The sequence below is a fragment of the Panthera tigris genome, chromosome C1, assembly GCF_018350195.1.
Source record: "Panthera tigris isolate Pti1 chromosome C1, P.tigris_Pti1_mat1.1, whole genome shotgun sequence".
Classification (NCBI taxonomy): Eukaryota; Metazoa; Chordata; class Mammalia; order Carnivora; family Felidae; genus Panthera; species Panthera tigris.
The window spans coordinates 104,393,303-104,412,452 of record NC_056667.1 but is presented as its reverse complement, the minus strand read 5'-3'; the positions used below and the strand labels follow the sequence as shown (position 1 = coordinate 104,412,452).

Here is a 19,150-nt window from a genome sequence, read left to right as displayed (position 1 = left end):
TTCTCCTTTTATTTGGCTATCTGGGGATCACTCCCTCCCTCCTATTTCCTGCCATGACTCAGTCCCGGCTGCTCCTCCTCTGGCCTGGCAGCCACTCCTCCCAAATTCACCCTGAAGCCTTCTGAGAGGACTGAGGAGAACTGGAGTAAGGGGAGGAGAGCATTCTTATGATCTCCAGAGAAATGGATTCTGCGACTCATGGAGTAAGAGATGTTGAGACCTGCCTTTTCGGTTCAAGTCCTCTGTCTGCATGCTGCCTACTGTGGAGCAGTACACCTGCTGAAGTGGGCTGGGGAAACCGGGCACTAAGGAATCCTGGGTAGGGGACAGAACAGCTACCCCAGGAGCGCCCCTCCCAGGGGGAGGCCAGGGCTGCCCTCTTTCTGCTTCCCCAGCACCCCAGGATGAAAGAGATGGAGACAGGGTCAAACTCCCTTTTATGCCTACATCAGGAATCAGAGATGAAGACACATACCCGGAAACTTCAAGTTTATTCTTTATTGCTTCACTCCTCTCACATCCAAATAGCTACAGCTTCCCCCAGATCAAGTCTCTTTCCAGGAGAGCAAGCTCATGCCTCCACACTTGTTCTGAGGGGCCTGGGGGCCTCCGGATTCTGGCGGTCAGTTCGGGCTCTTCCACATGAAGGGAGGCTGGCAGCTCCCGCGGGTCTCTGCCGCGTCTATATACGAAAGCTCAGAACACTTGCTCAGCGTTTGGGACCCTGGTGTTCTGGAGCTCCAGCAGCCGCTGCACAGCCTCAGTCAAGTCCCGCTCTCCAAGCTGGCAGTTGTCTCGAGTCCGAATGTTCACTGTTCTCTTACTCTGCTCTTTCTGGCCAACCACTGCGGGAAGAGGGGAGGTTTGAGACTGTCAGGGCACATTTTTCTACATGGGATATACAAAAATTCAAGAGACCTAAATCTTTAGGAAGGGTGAGAGCAGAGGCCAGATAAGGTTCAGGAAAAGGGTATATTTAGCTGCCTCTTGCTTTCCAGTTTCCTGATCATCCTGACGGATAAGGAAATGCTCCAGACATTCTCCACATGCCTTATCACTTCCAGTCCTGAGCCTAGGGGTCGGAGACAGTAGGGTCAGCCACAGAAAAAGACAAACAGACCAAGAAGCAGACCCAGAGAGAAACTCTGTGTGTGTGGGCATTAGAGAGAGGGGAGGGTGGCAGGGGTATAAGAAACACATGCAAGCCCGTGGGGTCATGGGGTAACTTGCTCTAAGAGCTCATGGGCAAGTGGGAGTGTAAAATGAGAGGATCAAGTAATCTGGCAAAGGAGTTTCTGCTCCTTATCATCCCTCAGGGCTAATTCCAACTAGGTCTAGAATAAACAAAGCTAACTAATTAACCCCTGATTAATCCTTCCTGTCCCTTTCTCTCTGATGCTCCTTTGGTTAATTAACCTAACAGACACCAAGAGCTAGGATGGAGGTCAGAAGAAAACTGTTTTCTTGAAACCATAAAACTCCTAGAAGAAAACATAGAGGTAATAATATCTTGGCATCAGCCTAAGCAACTTTATTCTGGGTATGTCTCCCCAGGCAAGGGAAACAAAAGCAAAAATAAACTACTGGGACCACATCAAACTACAAGCTTTTGCATAGCAAAGGAAACTATCAACACAATGAAAAAGTAACCTACTGAACTGAAGAATATATCTGCAAATGATAAGCCACCTAGGTGGCTCAGCTGGTTGGGCATCTGACTCTTGATTTGGGCTCAGGTCATGATCTCATGGTTCGTGGGTTTGAGCCCCGCATCAGGCTCTGTGCTGGCAGTGTGGAACCTGCTTGGGATTCTCTCTCTCTGCCCCTCCCCTGCTTTCTCTCCCTCTCAAAATAAACTTAAACAAAATACCCCCCCAAATATACAAAGAACTCATACAACTCAACTCCAAAAAACTCCAAATCATCATATTTGAAAATGTGCAGAGGGCCTAAATGGACATTTTCCAAAGAAGACATATATGGCCAACAGGTACATAAAAAGATGCTTCACAACACTAAACATCAGGGAAATGGAAATCAAAACCACAATGAGATATCTTTTCACACCAGGAAGAATGGCTAGCACCAAAAAGACAAGAAATAACAAGTGTTGGCAAGGATGTGGAGAAAAAGGGACCCTCACGCACTGTTGGTGGGAATGTAAGCTGGTGCAGCCAGCGTAGAAAACAGTATGGAGGGTCCTCAATAAAGATTAAAAATAGAAATACCATAATGATCTAGTAATTCCACTGCATGGTATTTACCCCCCCAAAAGAAAACATTAATTCAAAAAGATTTATGCTCCCCTATGTTTACTGCAGCATTATTTACAGTAGCCAAGACATGGAAGCAACCCAAGTGTCCACTGACAGATACATGGATAAATACACAGGGTGTACACACACACACACACACACACACACACACGTACACTGGAATATTACTCAGCCTGAAAAAGAGTGAGATTTTGTATGTGTGACGACATAGGTGGACCCAGAAGGTACTACGCTAAGTGAAGTCAGTCAGAGAAAGACAAATATCATGATTTCACTTTTTTAAAAAAGTAATCTCTATACCCAACATGGGGCTTGAACTCATGACCCCGAGATCAAGAGTCACATGCTTTACCAAATGAGCCAGCCAGATGCCCCATATATATGGAATCTAAAAAACAAAAGAAATGAACACACACATGCACATCCCCAAAAGAAACAATCTCATAAATACAGGGAACAAAAAAGTGGTGGCTGCTAGGGTGGACAGGTTGGGGGGATGGAAGGCAAAGGTGAAGGGGACTAGAGGTACAAACTTGCAATTATAAAATAAGTGAGTCATAGGGATAAAAAGTACAGCATAGAGAATATAGTCAATAATATTCTAATAACATTGTATGGTGACAGATGGTAGCTACATTTATTGTGATGAGCACTGAGTAATGTATAGAAGTGACACATTGTGTGTCAACTATACTTCAATTAAGATAAATTTTTAATTTAATTAAAAAAATAGGGGCGCCTGGGTGGCTCAGTCGGTTAAGCGGCCGACTTCGGCACAGGTCATGATCTCGCAGTCCATGAGTTCGAGCCCCGCGTCGGGCTCTGTGCTGACAGCTCGGAGCCTGGAGCCTGCTTCAGATTCTGTGTCTCCCTCTCTCTGACCCTCCCCCGTTCATGCTTTGTCTCTCTCTGTCTCAAAAATAAATAAACGTTAAAAAAAAAAATTTTTTTTAAATAAAAATAAAAATAAAGAATATTAAAGTTGCTATGTATATAATCAGGAGTGACAAAATATACAAAAATTGTAAGGATAAAACGTGAGTCTGAAAAGAAATGCTATCTTTGCATCAAAATACTCTGAACCTTGGGCAATTTCCCCAGGGTGAATGTAGTTCACATGATCTCAGTTCAGTCTTAAGGGGAACTTTAGCAGAGATGTCTGAAAATACAGGCCCAACAGGTAAAATTCAAACACTTTGGCTGGCTACACAAAAACCCTAGCCTTACTCTTGAAGGTATTCACTTTCTTTTAAAAAAAAAAAAATTTTTTTTAACGTTTATTTGTTTTTGAGACAGAGAGAGACAGAGCATGAATGGGGGAGGGTCAGAGAGAGAGGGAGACACAGAATCTGAAACAGGCTCCAGGCTCTGAGCTGTCAGCACAGAGCGCGACGCAGGGCTCGAACTCACAGACCACGAGATCGTGACCTGAGCCGAAGTCGGCCGCTTAACCGACTGAGCCACCCAGGTGCCCGAAGGTATTCACTTTCTAACATATGTTGCAATAACCCAAATGTCATCGAATGTTTTCTCACGTCTGTGATTTTGTACTTTTTTTGTTTCGTTGAGAATATTATTCTGCACTAGGTAAGAAAGTGCTTTTCATGCTTGTGATGTGATCTTCTATGACTTGCACAAATTCAAAGAATAAATTAGTGGTAGAAAAAAAAGAAGAAATGGGATGCCTGGGTGGCTCATCCAGTTAAGCGTCCGACTTCGGCTCAGGTCATGCTCTCATGGTTTGTGGGTTCGAGCCCCACATTGGGCTCTACGCTGACAGTTCAGAACCTGAAGCCTACTTTGGATTCTGTGTCTCCCTCTCTTTCTGCCCCTCCCCTGCTCATGCTCTGTCTCTCTCTCTCTCTCCTTCAGAAATAAACATTTAAAAAAATTTTTTAAAAAGAAAAAGTTCTTCTGAGGATGAGAACTGGTTGTCAGGAGGTGAAGGAACTGAGGGCCCAAACAGCTCAGGTGTCCTGAATCCTGGCTCCCTGAAAGTCTCGCTCAGGGACTGAGCCCTAGTTAATGCAAATCCAATAGGAAAGAACAGTGTAGAAGGCTGGTGGGGGAGCACTGGGCTCCGAGGGCCTGCGCTGCTGGTCACTTACCAAACTGAAAATTGTAGTGAGCGAGCTGAGCCCGGCGGACTCTCCGGCTGAGTGTCAGCCCCGAGTTGGCATCCAGGTCGCAGACCAGCCCTGCAGCCTGCAGTCTCCGTTGCGCCTGGGGCAGGGGTTTGAGGATGGGAACTGAAGGCTCAGGGGCTAGAGTAGCCTGATACCAATCTTCCCCATGCTGTCTTCTGTCTTCTGTCCTCTGCCTCAAGGCTCTCTGGTTCTTGTGGACAACCCCTCCTCATTCATCTCTGCACCGAGGCCCCTCCCCAGTCCCTCATAGTTTGTCTGCTTCCTACTGAAGCTGCACCTGCCACCAATTCCCGGACTCTGCCTGCTTTGCCTGTTCTAGCCCGGCTCTACCCAACCAGCTACTTGACTCTGTACTGTCCACACCCTTCCTCTAGAAAGGAAACATGCAGCTGACATTTACCTAAGCCCCTTTTGTACCAAGTGCTCCACTGTCAGCATTTAACATCTGTGAATTTGTTTAATTTTCACACACGAGGCAAGGAACTAGTGTCATTTCTCAGATGTGGAATATCCAGCATATATGTCAGCACCCATTCGAGACCAGTCCTGTGGCTCCAAGTGCTACTCCCCTTCTACTGTGCTGTGTGACTTCTTCCTACCCACTGCTCAGCCCCGGACTCGCCATAGTCCTGCGTTAGCCCCTGTGCATGCACCCCCAGTTTCTCCTCACCTCCCTGGCATATTCCTCTTGCTCAGTTCCCACAGGGATGACCACCACCTGGAACGGGGACAGCCACAGTGGCCTGGTTGAGAGAGAAGAGAGGAAGGCAAACTCTTTACTCTAGCTCGACTACAAATACGGCTGCAGAGAGCAGATTCGAGAGGAAAAGAGAAGAGTGAGTCTGAGGGCACCAGGATCTGGGGCATGTACCATCTGGTCTGAGGACCAGAACAGAAATCTGGGGCCAGAGTTCTCACCATTTTCCACCACAGCTTTCCGCTAGCACTCCCAACATCCTTTCCACAGAACCTAGCACTGCTCGGTGAATGACGACTGGACGCTCTGGGGCCCCCGCCTGCCTTGGAGGGAAAAAGGGAGAAGGAGGGAATAGAGGAAATGTCACGAGATATGCACACGAGATTACCTTCTGGTTTTTAAGCAATATTCAGCTCCGGTGAAGGTGTAAAGGATTTGAGTTTCATGTTAGGTAGAAAGATAGAAGGAGACGCTGTTCTCCACCTACTCCACTAGCAGCCAAGGGAAAAGGGGATGAGCACGGTTCTGTACCCCTTGTACTGGAGGTCAAATCTCAGGGGCAGCTGGAAGTCAAGTTGGATTGTCCCACACTGATGGGGCCGGCCCAGGGCATCGCGGAGGTGCACGTCAATCTGGAGGAGAGAGACGGAGGCCTAAAAGCAACCAGAAGCAGTACCCTCTACTGTCCGCACCACCCACCTTCCACCTGCCTACGTGCCAGGCTTTCTGAGAGACTCCTCACCCAGCTCTGTTGTACTCTTACTTCACTCACTGGACACCCCAGCAGTAGCTCTTTCTACCTGATAATGGTATTATGACCTTAGGGGACTTTGATACAAATGACCCACCCACACCCTGGCCTCTGAATTCCTTGAGTTCGTCATTTCCGGGATGTCTACCTGCACCCACCCTATGGATACAGCCTTCATCTTGTCATCGCCCAGAATGGTTACACCTCTGGAACAGTCCATCACACACCCTGCTCTGATTACTGTCTCTTGGTTTTCTGGCTCTGACAATTATTCCTACAAATGGCTCTTTAATTTCCAGGTTGCTTAATTCCTCTATTTCCTTCCCATTCACAGGCTCCATCCACCTTTCTTTCTTTCCCCATGTGGCTGGAACCACTTTCCCAGGTTCCCCTCTATCACTGTTCTTTTGTCACATCCCCATGGCAAATCCTCAACCTGGTGGCACTCCTGCCCCCCACCTCCTTGCCCCTGCAACAGAACTGCTCAGAGCTGCCCAGCATGTCCCATACCACAACAGATACATAAACGGGGATTGATGCCGCCATGCAAATCCCTGTTCTGAACCTCAAGTGGACCCTGACTGCTGTCGGCAATCCCCTGCTGCCCTAATCAGTTCTGTGTCCTGTTCTCTTCAAGGACTTTCAAGCTTTCTCCTCTCTCTTCCTATCTTCACTGCCCCCACTAACAACTCCCCTCTTCCCTACTCCCATCTCAGCAAATGATCCTGTCTCACATTTTATGGGGAAATCAGATAATGACATCATGAGACGAAAAGTGTCTCAACTTCCTGTCACCACACTTATAGACCTCCTTGCATGTGCCTCCAACCTTTCTTCCTGCCTCCAGAACAATGGCAGAGGTGATCTCTTGTGGGCTCTCAATCCCACCCCTCAAACCTCCCCAAGAACTTCCCTCCACTGAAACCCCTTCTACAACTTCAATTTTTCCCTGACTCAAACACGCTCTCTTTTATCAGAGCTAAACATTCTTGAATTTCTCTCTTCATCAAAATCTCTTTTGACTATCCAGGCCCCTCTTGCTACTCTCCTTTGCTTTTTGAGAGCCAAAATGCTCAAAAGAGTTATGTTCATTCATTTACCTCTGACTCCCACCCCAGCCTCTGTACCAGAAATGGTGCTTCAACATCTAACAGCCTTTTCATGGAATCCAGTAGACACTTTCCAGTCCTTTTTTCCCCCTGACTTGTTTTACTTCTTCCAACTTGCCCTGTTTACCCTGCCTCCACCCTCTGCCTGCACTGTTCCCACCTGGAACCCCTCTTTCCTTGACCAACAATGACCTTTAAGGTTAGAAAGAGAATTCTGCAGGGGCACCTGGGGAGCTCAGTCTTTAAGCATCCAACTTTGGCTTGGGTCATCATCTCACAGTTGATGAGTTCGAGTCCTACATCGGGGGAGTCCGAGCCCCACTTAAGGGAAACATGAGCCCTGGGTGAGCCCTGCTTCTCTCTCTTCCCCTTACGGTATTCTCCCTCTCTCTCTCTTGATCTTTGCCCCTCGTTCACTTACACCCTCTCTCTCTCAAAAAAAAAAAAAAAAAAAAAAAAGGTAAAGAAAGAGAATCCTGCAAGAAGCCTTTCCTGACCCTCCCTCCTGAATGATATGCTCCCTTGGTACCTGCGAGCGCGGGTTCAGTGGCCCTGAAATGCCTATTTGCCTCCCACACGCCTCACAGGACCATAAGCTCCACGGGGCCAGGGAACATACTGCTCTTCTTTCTATCCTATACAAGTTAAAAAATATTCCTTTGTGTCTATTAAATACCTAATAAAACAAAACAAAAAATGAGTAAATACAACTCTTAGGAGGATCCCCAACTTACTTTAGGCCCATAGAAGGCACCATCTCCAGGGTTGAGTTCCCAGGGTTCTCCAAATTCTTCCAGGGCCCGTTGAAGGACCTTTAAAGGGAATGAGACGAGAGAGGAATGTATCATTTTAGACTTTATAAGCAACAGACCCCTCCAGTCCCCCAACAAATGACCTGGTTGGCATATGCCTCTATTGAGGACCCCAATTCCCATCTCCCCTCTTCTGCCATCAGAGAGTGGTTTATCTGCCTCCTCACCTGCTCAGCCTGGTCCCAAAGGCAAGGCTCGCCCAGGAAGCTAGATGGCCGGGTAGATAGAGCCAGGCGGAAGGAGAAGCCAAGGACAGTGTAGACAGAGCGGAGGAAATCAAGACAGCCTTGTATCTCTGTTTCAAGCTGGGGACAGAAAATAAGGGTGAGTGAGTTGTGTGCAACCTAGAGTTCTGGAGTGATGGGAGTTTTGGGGGAAACACAGGGCAAAAACATAGAGGCAAGCTGGGGCTATCATACAACTGAGTTGTAGTATACAAAGAGGGAGACAGGGAGCAGGAGTGTTGGCAGTGCAAATGGAGAATGGAAGGCGGTTTAGAAATGCTTTGGTGGAGCTGGGGAAGGGCCACCTGATCCGGTGCACAGAAGATGTGAGCGTCATCCTGCTGGAAGCACCGCAGCCGGGTCAGTCCCCCCAGACTGCCAGAGGCCTCAGCCCGGTGCAGGGCCCCGAAGTCCGCCAGGCGCAGGGGCAGCTCTCGCCAGGATCTGGGCCGGTGAGCGAACATCAGGCTGAGATGGGGATGAGGAAGGGTCAGGGCCACAGGGAAAAGCAGCCCCCGCAGACTGCATCTCTGCCCAGTGTGCTTGCTTACTTTCTCTGCGCCATCAGCACGCCCTCTCCCCAGCCTGGGCATGCCCTCCCCCCAAGTCCTGTCCATCCCACTCAGCAGTTTGAGCCCTTCCTGGTTCAAAGTGCATTTCTCAGGGGCGCCTGGGTGGCTCAGTCGGTTGGGCGTCCGACTTCAGCTCAGGTCACGATCTCGCGATCCATGAGTTCGAGCCCCGCATCGGGCTCTGGGCTGATGGCTCAGAGCTTGGAGCCTGCTTCTGATTCTGTGCCTCCCTCTCTCTGCCCCTCCCCCGTTCATGCTCTGTCTCTGTCTCAAAAATAAGTAAAAACATTAAAAAAAAATTTAAAAACAAAAACAAAAACAAAAGTGCATTTCTCAGAACAACAGCAGCAGACTTCATTTACTGTGCCCCTATTGTGTGACAGGCACTGAGGTGAAAGAGGAACTTCAGACAGCAACTCCAAACCCCTGATGTTATACAAGGAGACTAAGGCTCAGAGAGACACAATGGTTTTCCCAAATTCACAAGGTTTTCTGGAGTGCAGATTTAAGACTCGAATCAGGTGTTGTAGTGCTCTGCCAAGGCGCTTTCTATTACTTCATATTCAGCAACCTGGTTGCCTACCCCCAGCCCTGGGAGGACCCAGGCCTCTTGGCTCCTAGCTCACCAGTGTGCAGGGCAGTTCATGGGCTTCAGGGCGAGTGTGTCTGCAGGATGGCTAGGAGCGTGGTCACTCAGGGAGCTGGAGAGCCTGTCAGAGTCTGGGGGCTGCAGGGCAAACATATCCTCCTGATAATGCTCCCAGTGTCCTGACACCTCCCAGAGCTTCGTAGAAAACAGTATGGGGGTTTTCACCTCGGAAAAACCACGGCGGGTGTACTCGGCCTGCAGAGGAGGGCACAGGATATGGAAGGCAGAGTGACTGGGGGAGGACAGCACAAATATGGAAGGCAGAGTCGGGGAGAGGCAGGTGTGTGATCCTCCGGGGACCTCAGGTCAGGCTGATCTCAACTACAACCTATTAAGTACCGTGTTCCCTCTCTACGCTCCCCCCTCTGTGCACCACACATTCCTAGGACCTTGTTAAAGGCCACCAGCACCTTATAATGTTTATGTTCGTGCTTCTAATCCCGCTCTTCTAACACTTGGCTTCTGGGTCCTGATTTCCTCTCTGGTCGTCCCTCCTCTGGACTGGAGGCCCCCTTACCCTGATGAAAGCCACCAGTGCATTATACACTCTCGTCCCTCGAGGCAGGAAGAAACAGCTCCCGGGGCTCAGTTCATGGAAGAAGAAGAGCTCCTGTGCCTGAGTCAGGAATGGCAATGTCACTTGGAGAGAGAAGCAAGGACTTTGGAACCCAGAAGAAATAACTGATGGAGCTGCTCAATCTGCTGGATTCAGAATCTGCTCCCAGCTTCACAATTAGGTTCCTTCACGCACCCTCTCCTTCTCCAATCTCCGTACCTTCCCAATGCGCCGGTGGTCCCGTAACTCCGCTTCCTCCCTCCCTTCTTCCCAGGCTCTCAACTCCTCCATTGTGGGGAAGGAGATCCCTGACACTCGCTGCAGTGGCTCTGGGGCACCTGAAGACCTCCACAGGGATGACGAGTTCTATGGGAAAACAGAGGGAGTCAAAGGGAAGATGAGGGACTGCGGGTACCCAAGCTCTCCTTCGCTGATGCTCGTCTGATTCTGAGCATACGACACGCACCACAAGTGTCCCGTCTCAGCACTCACTCCATTTTCCACTGCCTCCATCAGCGTGATACCCCTCAGAACCCCTGCCATGTTTACAGCCTTAGACACACTGGATGCTTAATTCCCACTTGTATCCTGTTCAAGCCTAACCTTATCCTGCCACCTCTTTTTCTCCCCATTCTCCCACCAGTACATTCTCTCTGTACTTAGAGCCCCCCTCCCCCACCTCTAATCAATGACTACTCATGGGAGTAACCTTCAGCTCCGGTCAAATGTCAGTTGTTGTTGTTTCTATCCACCTGCTTATCAATCTCCACTATGCCCTATTCCTGGCCACATGAAATTCAAATGCTTCTGCCTACTCTTTCCTCAAACAATTTAACAAGAAACAGCCAGCGTTTTATACCACTTTCACCTGTGTTAATTGACTTTGTCTCTGTGACGTGGATTTATTGGTAGGACAGGAATTAACAACAGTCTTATTTTATAGATGGGGAAAATGAGTAAGGAGATTTACCCAAGGCCACATACTTTACCTATGACAGAGCCAGGACTAAGCAAGATGAGAGGTTTTTAGTCCAGGGCTTTTGGCTGCATATTCCTGCCTCTCCTCTCGCTCCCTGCTCCCATTCCACCGAACAAATAACTCACCTGGCCCAGGCACAGGATTTTCATAAAAGGCATGACTTGAACTTAGAATACTCTCCCTGTGCCTGCCCAGTGGGGTTCTACACACCCTCTCCACAGCAGCCTCCCCTATGTGACCCTGTCCAGACTGTTCTCACACTCCCTCTCCACCTCCCTAGCACTGAGGTCCAACTACAGATTGTGAATTGGCTTCTGAGCTCCGGCAGGATGTCCAGCAGCTGCCATCACACTGGGAGTTTGTGGAAGGCAGGAACCAAGAAATCTTCCTCCTACTGGATTCCTCCCTTAGCTATAAGAGGAGAGAAGGGGCTGAGAGAGCATCTTCCTACTCCCCTGCTCATCCCAGTGAAAGCAGGAGTCTTAACCTAACCTTGCCCTCACAACTGACCGTCAGCAGCTTCAGTCCTCCAATCTGTCCAGTATGCCGAAGGTGGGGGCCCTGGCAGAGGTCTACCAGCATGCCACACCTGGGGGAAAGGAGGGAACACTTAGTGGTCTCCAAATTCTTGAGCTTCCGGTGTTCTCCTGGCCTCTAGCAGACGGAAAAAAAATGTAAGAACTGTTCTACAGAGACAGCAAGAGCAATGGGAGATAAAAATAATTTCTTGTTCCCATTATTTTTCTGAACAACAGACTACCTTCTACCTTCTTTCCCTCATCCTATTTCTGGCCTTCTTTTGTGCATACCTACCTCCCCGTTTCCCTCCATTTTGACAACGCTCACCCATATACTATTGCTGTTGGACCTGTCACTTTCTCCTCAATCAGGCGAAGCTTAAAGGGGTTATCCTGGAAGGAGAGAAGAGTGAGGATAAGTCTCTATTCCCATAAAGATGTTCTGGGAGAGGGGTGTATGGGTGGCTCAGTCAGTCGAGTGTCCAACTTCAGCTCAGGTCATGATCTTGCGGTTCGAGAGTTTGAGCCCCACGTCAGGCTCTCTGCTGACAGCTCAGAGCCAGGAGCCTGCTTCAGATTCTGTGTCTCCCTCTTTCTGTCTGCCCCTCCCCTCTCTCTGCTTGTGCTCTGTCTCTCGCTCTCTCAAAAATAAATAAACGTTAAAAAAAAAAGTTAAAAAGAAAAAAAGATGTCCTGGGAGACAATCACCCCTTCCCCCATGCTTTTGGATCGTCCTCCTAAATGTGTGCACCCCCACCCCACCTTGAAGAGCTGGCGAAGCTGATCCTGGGAAGCCTCTAGCCTCCGGAAGGGTTGAGCAGCAGCTGCAAGTTCCTGGCAAATCCGCTCCAAAGCAGGCAGCTCTGAGCCCCGGACTGTCCTGGAAAGGTGAGAACTGGTTGGCGTTCATCCTTTAAGAAGCATCACCTGGGTGCCACACCTGTTGGCTAGGGGGTGAAACCCTGCTCTCCACAGACATCTAGAATTATTGGTAAAGGCAGACAAACTGACAGAAAACATAAATAGGAAATCAGGTATAAATTTTACAGTGGGAGCAAAAGCTCTATATGTTAAATTAAAGGTCGGATGCAGACAATATGGACAGACATAATTAAGGCAATAGTAATGAAGGATGAAGTAAAAAATAAAAGCCAAAGAATTCATAAAGACTAGAGAAGTTTCAATGAGAATTAGAAAAGGAAAAGCATGGACTAGGGGAGAAATTGGCACCAATATCACAGCAAAGGCCTGGAGAGGCCCTCCTCTAAACTTTCTCTTCCAAATTGAACATCCCTGACGCCCCAGAAGAGGATGCAGAAACCACTCGGGTGAAACAGTACAAACTCAGTATAAAATGAATTAGGTTTGAGAAGATAATGTAGAACATAGTGACTATAGTTGATAATTCTATACAGTATGCATGAAATTTGCTAAGAGTAAACCTTAAGCAATCACACACATGAAGTGAGGTGATGAATGTACTAATTAACTCAATCGTGGGAATCCCTTCACAATGAATATAAATATCAAATTATCAGCTTGTTCACTTTATTTTTTTATTTTTAAAAGTTTAAGGAGCGCCTGGGTGGCTCAGTCACTTATGCATCCAACTTCAGCTCAGGTCATGATCTTGAGGTCTGTGGGTTTGAGCCCTGCATCGGGCTCTGTGCTGAAAGCTCGGAACCTGGAGCCTGTTTCAGATTCTGTCTCCCTCTCTCTCTGCCCCTCCTCCACTCATGCTCTGTCTCTGTCTCTCTCAAAAATAAATAAACATTAAAAAAAAAAAGTTTAAGTAATTCTCTACAACCAACATGGGGCTTGAATTCACAACCCTGAGATGAAGAGTCACACGCTTTTCTGACTGAGCCAGGCGCCCCTCACGTTGTACACTTTTAATATATTACTTTGTCAATTAAATTCCAAAAAGCTGACAAATGAAATAAAATATGGTGAAATATCTAAGAAACCACTCCAGAATCATTCTCCTCTCTGCTTGCACTACTCACCGTTCCTTTCCCAGGAAGAAATCATGGTAGAAGCCACATTCTGTACTTGGACCTCGGCAGAGGACAGCACCAAGGAGCTGTTCAGCTGCTGCTCCCAGGACATGGGTGCTGGAGTGCCAGAATACCTGGGTTCACAAGAAAGGAGTTCATAACCACCGCTTTTGTTTTTTTATTTTTTTTCATAACCTCCTTCTTTAACCCCTCACTCTCTGATACTCTTCTCAGAGAAGCTGGCGTGAAACCAGTATGGCTCTTCTAGAAATAACTATCACAAGATGGGGAATCTGACCTTGGAGGTGAATACTAACTAAACAGTAAAAAGGAGGAAAAACTGAAAACAAAAGGCTAGTAGAAACATGCGCAGACAGGGGTAACCCCCACTCCCACTCCTTAGTGCTTCCTGGTCCTACAGCATAGAAACAGGGCCTAGGCTTCTTTTTCTGCTCCTATAACATCCCCTTTTAGGGCTTCAGAGTAAACTACCTTCTCAAGACCATAGTTCCTAAGGGCTCTATTTGATCTTTTAGTTCTATTTTTCTTTATTCCAGGAATCTAGTGTGATGCAACCCCTCCTCTAGGATTTGTTCACCATTTATTTATTTGTTGTTTATTTATTTTGAGAGAGAGTGCATGTGTGTGTGCTAGTGGGAAAGAGCAGAGAGAGAGACAGAGAATCCCAAGCAGGCTCCATGGTGTCAGTGCAGGGCCGGACACAGGGGTTAATCTCACAAACCAGGAGATCATGACCTGAACTGAAACCAAGATTTAGACGCTCAACCCACTGAGCCACCAAGGCGCCCCTTTGGTCACCATTTAGATGAAGATGATAAAACTCCATTTTTCTGGATCCTAGTAGATGAGGTCTATATTACCCAAGCTGACATGAAGAAGACAAAGTAGGGAGGAGGAGTTGTGTGCTCAGTTGTGGAAGCCAAGTTAGAATTAAAAAATATATGCCCATAGAGGTGCCTGGGTGGCTCAGTCAGTTAAGCGTCCGACTTTTTTTTTTTTTTTTAACGTTTATTTATTTTTGAGACAGAGAGAGACAGAGCATGAACGGGGGAGGGGCAGAGAGAGAGGGAGACACAGAATCGGCAGCAGGCTCCAGGCTCTGAGCCATCAGCCCAGAGCCCGACGCGGGTCTGGAACTCACAGACCGCAAGATCGTGACCTGAGCTGAAGTCGGACGCTTAACCGACTGAGCCACCCAGGCGCCCCAAGCGTCCGACTTTGACTCAGATCATGATCTCACAGTCTGTGGGTTTGAGCCCCGAATCGGGCTATGTGCTGACAGCTCGGAGCCTGGAGCCTGCTTCAGATTCGGTGTCTCCCTCTCCGGAACCTCTGTCGCCCCTCCCCCGCTCACACCTCTGTCTCTGTCTCTCTCACAAGTAAACAAACATTAAAAAAAAATTATAAAAAAATATGTTACAGATGACTTATGATGTATGTCTCTAGGGTTGAAGTGACAGAACTGGCATATTACCCTTCTATTTTCAGCTTTCCTTTTTACTAGTGCAAATGATGTTTACTTAATGGACCTATGTTGAAAATTTTCATCCTAAGTTTCTAGCTTATCCAGGGTTAGTCAAGACAAGCAGTCTGTGGTAGGTCTCCCTCCCAACTGCAAAGGGAGAAACTGAGGCAAAAGAAATACTAGAAGTATGCCCACTTAAAAATCCCTTAGTTTAGTTGTCACTGTATTCCTGAAAAGGAAGAAACTTACTGCTTTGCCCTCTGCAGAACTGAATGTCAGAAATCTGAGGTCAGAATCTGTCTCCAAAGGCCGTTCCAGATCATAAAGTTCTCCATTCACTTGAGCAGCCACTGCAGTATCTGCCAGTGTTGAGCTTGGGAATTGGGAGGGGGGGGGGGCCGGGGGGAGGGGAAGTGAGGACAAAGAAAAAGACATGGTCACAGCCCACAGGGGAAGACAGGGACTAATCTCTCAATAGTTCTAAGCTTGCAAATGGGGAAAGGTGCACCAGAGCAATAAAACCTATCATTTCTTTCCCAATGGATAATAAACAAAGGGTAGAGACTCTGAAACTAACCCAGATGAAAATGAATTCTCATGAAAAGGCGATCTTGATAGAGATGGAATAGATACCAGGCATAATTTTCATTCTCTGCTCGAGTCCAGCGAAATACAGAGGGAGAAGGATGATCCTGGTAGGTACAAAATGGTCTGGTACCTGATCTGCTGGGCTAGCTGGTAAGGGGTTGTGCTCCATGCCACAGCATCCACCCTCTGGCCTCCAGGAAGTGATATCTTAATAGTCCGGTGCTCCTTCTGTGCCACGCTTGCTAACTTCTTTACTTGAGCAGTCCATAGCTCCTCAAAAAGGCCGAGCCGCTCTGCCAACCACTGTGGAGGGGCTGGCACAGCTGCCTGGAGAGAAAAATGTTAGGAGGTAACTCAGGTCCCATCATTCCTTCCTGGGATTGAGGCTGGCAGGAGGTGAGGGTACCGAAGTGGCCTTAATCCTAAACCCAGGCCTTTAAAAGGGCTGGGTGATACAGGGCTCTAGACTAGGAGCCCTAGCCTCTTCTGGTGGTCGACTCTAGGGAAAAGATGGCTGTAACTAAAGGCTTAGCGGGGCCGGATCCAGGGGCTCAAGGCAGGGGTTGGGAGCCTGCACTTTGGGCCTGGTCTGGGTCCGATGCGGTTCTTAACTTTTGGGTGGGTACCTCACGCACCGTGTGTAGCCGGCAGATTTGCAAGCCCGACAGCCGGAGCCGCCGCCACCTCTGACACAGGCCCATGTTCCTTCAAACCCGTGCCTACATCCTTAAACAAATTATCCTCGACTCTTTCACCGGATTTCTCATAGGTTTCCGGCCCAATGACGCCCAAGCCCATTGGCTGCGGCAGCTGCCACTCTAACCCGGGACCACCTCCAGGAGCTCCGAAGTGGTCCGCCCCACACTGCTTGAGCGGCGGTGTGGGTGGTTCCGGCTGGCCGGAAGACCTAAACTGTTACACACACTCCCAGTCCCAAAACTTGGGTTTCAGCTAGCGGTAGCAAGAGCATATTCTGGCAGCGTGGAGGAAAGGGGAGTGAAAACTCATGAGAAATGAGAGTGGGAGAAAAACGGAGGGGAAAGGGTAGCTCGTCATTTCCTTTTAACCATAGGTTTTCTTTTATATCGTCTTTACTGGCAGGTAGAAATCAGGGGGATAGACGTTGGAACCAAGTGTTAAATCCTGGACCTGCCATTCACAATATAATTTTAGGTGGATTACTCCATTCCTTCTAAACTTCGATTTTCTCATACATAAAATAGTAATAGAGGCTCCTGGCTGGCTCAGTCAGTGGAGCGTGAGACTTTTGATCTTGGGGTTGTGAGTTGGAGCCCCCACTTTGGGCGTAGAGATTACTTTAAAAAACTAGGGACGCCTGGGTCGCTCAGTAGGTTAAGCGTCCAACTCTTGATTTCTGCTCAGGTCATGATCTCTTGGTTCCTTGGGGCTGATCGTGGCAGAGGGCTCTGCGCTGATGGCATGGAGCCTGGTTGGGATGCTCTGTCTCCCTCTCTCTTTGCCCCTCTGTGGCTTGTGCTCTCCCTCTCCCTCTCTCTCAAAATAAACATTAAAAAAATTTTTTTTTTAATCTTAAAAAAACAAAATGGGTATAACAGTAACACTCCCAATTGTCGAGGTTAGTTTCGTGTAAATCATGCGTGGTACTCAGTAATGGGCTATAATAGCGACAAGCCGTTAGAATAAATAAATTTAATAGCTTTGGGGCTGCACCAAAGAATCTACAGAGGGCACTTCTTGCAATTTCTTCATAGTCATACTGCTTAAGAGGGACCTTAGCGACCTCTTTATTTTACAGATGAAAGAATTTAAGGTCAGAGAAAATAAATGACTTAAGGTCAAACAGTAAGTGCCGATACTAGATTTTGAATCCAAGTGTTTTTTTTTTAATTTTTTAACGTTTATTTATTTTTGAGACAGAGAGAGACAGAGCATGAACGGGGGAGGGTCAGAGAGAGAGGGAGACACAGAATCCGAAACAGGCTCCAGGCTCTGAGCTGTCAGCACAGAGCCCAACGCGGGGCTCAAACTCACAGACCGTGAGATCATGACCTGAGCCGAAGTCGGCCGCTTAACCAACTGAGCCACCCAGGTGCCCCTTGAATCCAAGTTTTACACTCTTCTACCACACCATGCTATCTCTGACAATAGAATTTACTTCCAGTATACTCCATCACTTCAGAAAGAGGCACCTGACCCTAGAATCTTAGCTTTCTGTTTCCTATACAAGACCTTGCCTCTCACTCCCATCCTAGCTCTCCACTTCCTTTAATCTCTTCTTACTCCCTGTGATATCTAGGACAGAGGACTGGGTATATTTGGTTTATTTTATACAGCAAAAATTGAAACACGGTCACATTTGTGGTAAAGTATGAGGGGAAATGGACTTAGGAGCAGCTGTAGGGTTCTCAGTAACTCCCCTTCGTCCCCTCACCTGGGGGTGGGGATGGTTAGATGGTTCTCAATTTTCCAATGGTGATGGAATCAAGGGTTGTGGAGGAAGAGCTGTCAGAGAAAGCTGTTAAATCTAGGTTTCCAGAGGCCAGAGGTTCTTTCTGGGGAAGGCAGCAGTTGATTTGAGTCACAGGCATCACTCTGGATCTTGGCTCCCTCTCCTGGTATGTTAAGACACCCTGAAATAAAAAAAGAAACAGACAAGACTGTGGAACAGGAAAATTACTTGTGTGTGGGAGGGGTGGTGTGGAGGGCTGGGAAAAGGCAGAGGATTTTAAAATGGCATTTAAAAAGTGTGACAAGCAGAACTTTCCCCATGGCTTTGCACCAAAAGGGATAGGAATGTTACATTGCAGGTAACAAAATGATAGGTGCTCAGTATTGAATTAAGAATGTATCAATCACTGTATTGACTTAAAACTCCAAAGGATACATTTACTGACACATACATTCTTTGATCATTGTACCTTGTCCTCTTTTGTCAGATACTAGAGGGATGGTAGAATAAGTAGGCTACACTGTTACGGCAGCTTCCAGCACTCATCCCTCAAACATGCACTGACTTACTGTATGCAATGCCGTGAACTGAGGGCTCATGGGCTACCCATCAATCAACGACTACATCATCACCTATGTAACTTGTGTTGCAGTGGAGGAAGGAAGGAATGTCAGGAGTTATTACATTCTTCTCCTTGTAGCAAACAAGCCAGCCAGCGAGCAAGGAATAGCAAGCTAGTTAAGACCAATGCATTAATCATCTGTTCTTTTACAATTTCTGGTCTGTGACCACCATGTCTCAGCCTTGGGGAATTTTAACCCACTAGTCTGCCTGGGAAACATCTATCCCTAAAACTTCTCTTACCTTCCACCCAGAATATCACCAAACACCCACTATGTGCCAAGTGTGATGCCTTCACTATCTTTTAATTCCAAGAACCCTGACAAGTAATAGCTCTTTTCATGCTCTCTTTAAAACACAGAAAACCCTCAGAGAAGTCAAGCCTCAGCCAATCCGAATCCAAAGCCTGTGTTATACCATGCCGTGCTGCCTTTCAGTGACCAGAACAGTCCTAATGCATTACGTTTGATAGCAGAGTTCCCGTTTTCTCTCCAGGGTACATCACTTGGAGAGCCAAAGAGGCCTTTAATATACAGTGGAGAAAAGGGTCTAATAAAAAGCCAAGAAAAGACCCGTCTTACCAGATTTTCTCTGACCAAAGAAGAAATAACTGTTTAGAAAATAATGCCAGCAGATTTCACAGAAGTCCAGGGAAAAGGCAATCCTCAGTAATGGGTATCCTAGACCATTAATCACATTTTGGGAAATTGTCAGCTTTACTCCACTTTTAAAACATC

General features: G+C 47.6%; 1 protein-coding gene across 3 annotated transcripts; it reads right to left on the bottom strand.

Annotated features, from left to right (window-relative positions):
- Positions 1-478: 478 nt before the first annotated feature.
- Positions 479-16,142, bottom strand: TARS2 (threonyl-tRNA synthetase 2, mitochondrial). Of its 3 annotated transcripts, XM_042994028.1 has the most exons (19): positions 15,997-16,127; positions 15,492-15,688; positions 15,023-15,146; positions 13,297-13,421; positions 12,053-12,170; positions 11,619-11,683; positions 11,283-11,361; positions 10,013-10,159; positions 9,755-9,853; positions 9,403-9,432; positions 9,215-9,315; positions 8,322-8,484; positions 7,960-8,097; positions 7,715-7,792; positions 5,652-5,752; positions 5,342-5,443; positions 5,094-5,166; positions 4,385-4,499; positions 479-845 (listed from the first exon to the last, which is right to left on the bottom strand). In XM_042994028.1, exons 1-19 carry the CDS (start codon positions 16,060-16,062, stop codon positions 697-699), a joined length of 2,070 nt encoding a protein of 689 aa, XP_042849962.1. In that variant the 5' UTR covers positions 16,063-16,127; the 3' UTR covers positions 479-696. The 3 variants fall into 3 exon arrangements, 2 of the variants coding, with proteins under 2 accessions (XP_042849962.1, XP_042849961.1); XM_042994027.1 differs by having other exon boundaries at positions 9,215-9,432; XR_006220576.1 differs by lacking the exons at positions 479-845; positions 4,385-4,499 and having other exon boundaries at positions 5,342-5,439; positions 9,215-9,432; positions 15,997-16,142.
- Between the last annotated feature and the right edge of the window lie 3,008 nt (positions 16,143-19,150).

What these genes read in the sequence shown, in the direction of transcription:
- TARS2 (XM_042994027.1), bottom strand. Translation starts at nt 16,062, where the DNA reads ATGGGCCTGTGTCAGAGGTGGCGGCGGCTCCGGCTGTCGGGCTTGCAA. An exon ending in CAGCTAGCCCAGCAGATCAG is followed by an intron (nt 15,147 to 15,491) that starts GTACCAGACCAT and finishes CCAATTCCCAAG; the next exon opens with CTCAACACTGGCAGATACTG. An exon ending in GAGGACTGAAGCTGCTGACG is followed by an intron (nt 10,160 to 11,282) that starts GTCAGTTGTGAG and finishes GTTTTCCCATAG; the next exon opens with AACTCGTCATCCCTGTGGAG.